At 34.0% G+C, this 4,291-nt stretch overlaps 1 protein-coding gene across 4 annotated transcripts in view; it reads left to right on the top strand.

Annotated features, from left to right (window-relative positions):
- Positions 1-4,291, top strand: part of supt3h (SPT3 homolog, SAGA and STAGA complex component) — a 139,788-nt gene that overhangs the window by 120,651 nt on the left and 14,846 nt on the right. The window contains exon 12 of one of the 4 annotated variants that reach the window (XM_016545052.1): positions 4,083-4,126. The exons of the other annotated variants lie outside the window; for them this stretch is intronic. Within the exon in view, the coding sequence (XP_016400538.1) occupies positions 4,083-4,088 (6 nt within the window). The 3' untranslated portion in view covers positions 4,089-4,126. Of the gene's footprint in view, positions 1-4,082; positions 4,127-4,291 lie in introns of those variants that run through there. 4 annotated transcript variants of the gene reach the window in all.

The raw sequence follows: 4,291 nt of genomic DNA, 5'->3' as shown, positions 1-4,291 counted from the left end.
TTTCCATATGCAATGACTGCAGTTTTTTCCTTGTGTAACTGAAGAAAGTTCTCGCACATCCAACTGTTAATTTCATCAATGCATTGGCAGAGGGAGTCAATGGGGCTGTAGTCATTTGGAGATAAGGCTAGGTAAATCTGGGTATCATCTGCATAGCTGTGATAGGCGATTTGGTTCTTTCTCATTATTTGACTTAGTGGGAGCATTTACAATCTAAACAAGAGCGGTGCAAGAATTGATCCTTGTGGGACTCCGCATTTCATGGACGTCCACTTAGACTTATGCTCTCCTATACTCACATAATAACCTCTCCCTTCTAAGTATGACCTGAACCATTTGATTACCATCCCAGAAAGCCCGACCCAGTTTTCCAGTCTCTCTAGTAGTATGTTATGATCAACAGTGTCAAACACAGCACTGAGATCTGAGATTTTACAGACACAGATACGCCCGAGAGAGAGTGGGAAGACGGTCTGAAATTCGTTATTGCATTAAAACCCACACTTAGCCTTGTCTATTTTCCTAAGCTCTCTGGATTTCAGATCGAAGGCGTTTGAAGGAGGTTCTGACCCAGGACGACTGTACATCGATACAGTTGAACTCTCAGGCAGACTTGAGCGCTGGCAGCCTGACGGCGGGGAAGTCCCAGTCATACGGCATCTCGTATGCGCCGCAGCCTTGATCCAATTCAGCCGGCCCCACACAGACAGGACCTCTCCGCGTATCTCCATCCCGCCGGGCGCCAGCGCACACACACCAGAGCTCACACACATTCCCACAAATGCCTTGTGCTGCTCATGAATATGCACGAGCAGGAGTTGCGCTTATGGCAACGTTTCATTATGGTCAGCGAAATGCACACTCATGCAGCTTTCTGCTATCTTGTCTCAAGACCTTTCATTTACACGTTAAAGGTTAGTCCTCCCAAAAATGAAAGTCCTGTCATTTATCATAATTTACTCGCCCTCATGTTGTTGCAAGGTGTGCTATACATCTGAAGTTGTACGACAGAGCCAACGATAGCTTTATTTGAAAGTCATTAGAAAAGTCATTATTTGCTGAAAATCATGCCTTTTGCCGCAGCTCTCAAATCTGATTTGCACTCAAGTTTAAAAAAGACGAAAATGTGAATGAGATTTAAGAGCTAAGGTGAAGGAAGATTTTCAACAAATAATGGCTGAAAATTTCGCCTTTTCCTCATTCCTAGCTATTGTATAATTTCAGAAGATGTGAAATATAGCATGCAAGTTGTATGGCAGTGTTATTTTAGTTTCATTGTTACACAATGAAAGTTATATTAATATTTTAAATTAGTTTTTGTTTATATATCTTCTGGTTTTATTGTACTTTAGTTAGTTATTTTTAGTAATTTTGTTATTTGTTTTTGTCATTTTTGGGTGTTTTTTTTTATATGTGGTATACTTTTTATTAATGATAATTTTATTAATTTTACTTTTAGTTTGTTTTTTTTAGTATATCAACTGAATGAAAATCAGAAATGGTGAAATCAAATAAGTCTTTTATATTTTAATTTCAGTTATAGTTTAATTTATAATTATATATATATATATATATATATATATATATATAATTTTATATTATATAATTTTGTAATATTATAAATATTATTGGTTATTCTGCTGTCCTTTTGTTTTGAAGTTGGAATTAAAGACTATTTACATTTACTCCATCGTCATGCGCTATTGCTACAACCACGTTCTGTAACAATTATATTATATTAATATATATTAAATATATATTAAATTCAATTAATATTTAATTATCTATAAAATATATATTTATATATTATTACAAAAATTAACTAATTAATCACACAAGTTGGTGTAAATAATCATGATTAATTACATCTAACATTAAAATGTTATATAATGTTCACATTAAATATTCAAATTAATGTGGAAACAGCATTATTGTAAATGTTAGATATTTTATATACTGATACTGATGTCTATATTACGTGTATTATTTTTAAATTAATTTTATTGTTTTTAAGAGATGAATGAGATTTGAGAGCAGTCAAGACAGTCGGTGAAAAGCAACTTAAATTTCAGTCTTTTCCTCAGATGACTTGAACAGTTCAGAACACAGTACATGTTTTGTTTTGTTTTTTATTTCTGGGAGAAAGAAAATCATATGGGTTTGGAACGACATGAGGATGAGTAAATGACAACAAAATTTTCATTTTTGGATGAACTATCCCTGTAATCACAATTATGTCCCTTCCTCCTGCAGGAAAACCAAGGAGTTTCTTCAAAGAATTGAGAGGTCCAGCAGTAGCGTTTCTATGGCAGCAAGCAATTCCATACCAGCATCATCCTGGGTAAGACAAAGGCCAAAAATGCACTGTGTGCTGCTTATGGCAACGTTTCATTATGGTCAGCGAAATGCACACTCATGCAGCTTTCTGCTATCTTGTCTCAAGACCTTTCATTTACACGTTAAAGGTTAGTCCTCCCAAAAATGAAAGTCCTGTCATTTATCATAATTTACTCGCCCTCATGTTGTTGCAAGGTGTGCTATACATCTGAAGTTGTACGACAGAGCCAACGATAGCTTTATTTGAAAGTCATTAGAAAAGTCATTATTTGCTGAAAATCATGCCTTTTGCCGCAGCTCTCAAATCTGATTTGCACTCAAGTTTAAAAAAGACGAAAATGTGAATGAGATTTAAGAGCTAAGGTGAAGGAAGATTTTCAACAAATAATGGCTGAAAATTTCGCCTTTTCCTCATTCCTAGCTATTGTATAATTTCAGAAGATGTGAAATATAGCATGCAAGTTGTATGGCAGTGTTATTTTAGTTTCATTGTTACACAATGAAAGTTATATTAATATTTTAAATTAGTTTTTGTTTATATATCTTCTGGTTTTATTGTACTTTAGTTAGTTATTTTTAGTAATTTTGTTATTTGTTTTTGTCATTTTTGGGTGTTTTTTTTTATATGTGGTATACTTTTTATTAATGATAATTTTATTAATTTTACTTTTAGTTTGTTTTTTTTAGTATATCAACTGAATGAAAATCAGAAATGGTGAAATCAAATAAGTCTTTTATATTTTAATTTCAGTTATAGTTTAATTTATAATTATATATATATATATATATATATATATATATATAATTTTATATTATAAAATGTATTAATTTCACAAATAATTACAAAGAAATGGCAGTTAACACATTGAATTAAACATGAAATTTTGAAGTAGAAAGACTGAAATTGTATTTTCTTGTCAAATGTACTCCAGTAATCATTTTTACAGTGTACTTTAATCACACTTTTATACCACTTTTGCGCTTTTTGAAGCTCAACTTTCATTGCATGGTAAAGAGCGTCCAGGACATTCTGCTAAACATCTCCTTTTGTGAAAGAAGAAAGAAACTCATACGGTTTGGAACGACATGAGTGTGAGTAAATGATGAGCTCTCATTTTTTGGGTGAACTATCCTTTCTTTTTCTCATCCAGTCTTTGGGGTGAAGTTCATGCTCAGGCTCGGTCAATGACAGATCTTTGTTTTTCTTCACTGGTATTTGTTCTTTTTGTACCGAAGTGTTTAAATGTATTCCTGACCCTTTTGTCTAATGTGTATCTTGGCCTGCGGACTTTGCGTAAAAATGACAAGAGCGAACTATTGGAGGTGTTCAGGCTGATGAAAATTCTATATATATATATATATATATATTCATTATAATATGACAATTGGTCGCCCTTCTGTCTAGATATTAGTATTGGTCATGGATAAACCTGTATAATTTACTTATGATATAATTTTAATTGTTGGGGTGAACATTATTTTTTACATTATTTTTTAATGACACTGAGCTGACCATAATCCACTGCAAATAAATCAAGCAATTAATGTGTAATGTTCATGTGACCTTTTTGACCTTTGTGTAAACATCTGCAGTCCAAGAGCAAATCATCTTGCACATGAATATAAAATCCAAAGGTTTTTTGTTTTTTTTGTCGGTTGGAGAAAATCATTAATTCACATCATGCAACCAATGCAAATTCAACAGCTTGCACAAATAACCGCCAACATATGGTGACCATTCACAGGAGTGACGGACACGAGCGCGCGTCCAATAAATCCTTCCAGACCCCTGCCAGCCTTCCGTATCCACCGATCCCAGATTTCTGATGCATGCGCTGTGGATTTCAGCACAGACCGTAATATATACGGGCAATAAAATCAGCGACGGTCAGTTGCTGCGCTACTGGAATGCGTTTGTACAGCGGCGCTTCTGTACGCAGCCTCTGAAACCGCA

The sequence above is a fragment of the Sinocyclocheilus rhinocerous genome, unplaced genomic scaffold (assembly GCF_001515625.1).
Source record: "Sinocyclocheilus rhinocerous isolate Xijiao unplaced genomic scaffold, SAMN03320098_v1.1 scaffold853, whole genome shotgun sequence".
In the NCBI taxonomy this organism is placed as follows: Eukaryota; Metazoa; Chordata; class Actinopteri; order Cypriniformes; family Cyprinidae; genus Sinocyclocheilus; species Sinocyclocheilus rhinocerous.
Note: the sequence above shows the minus strand (reverse complement) of the source record. Positions and strands in the feature narration are given on the sequence as shown.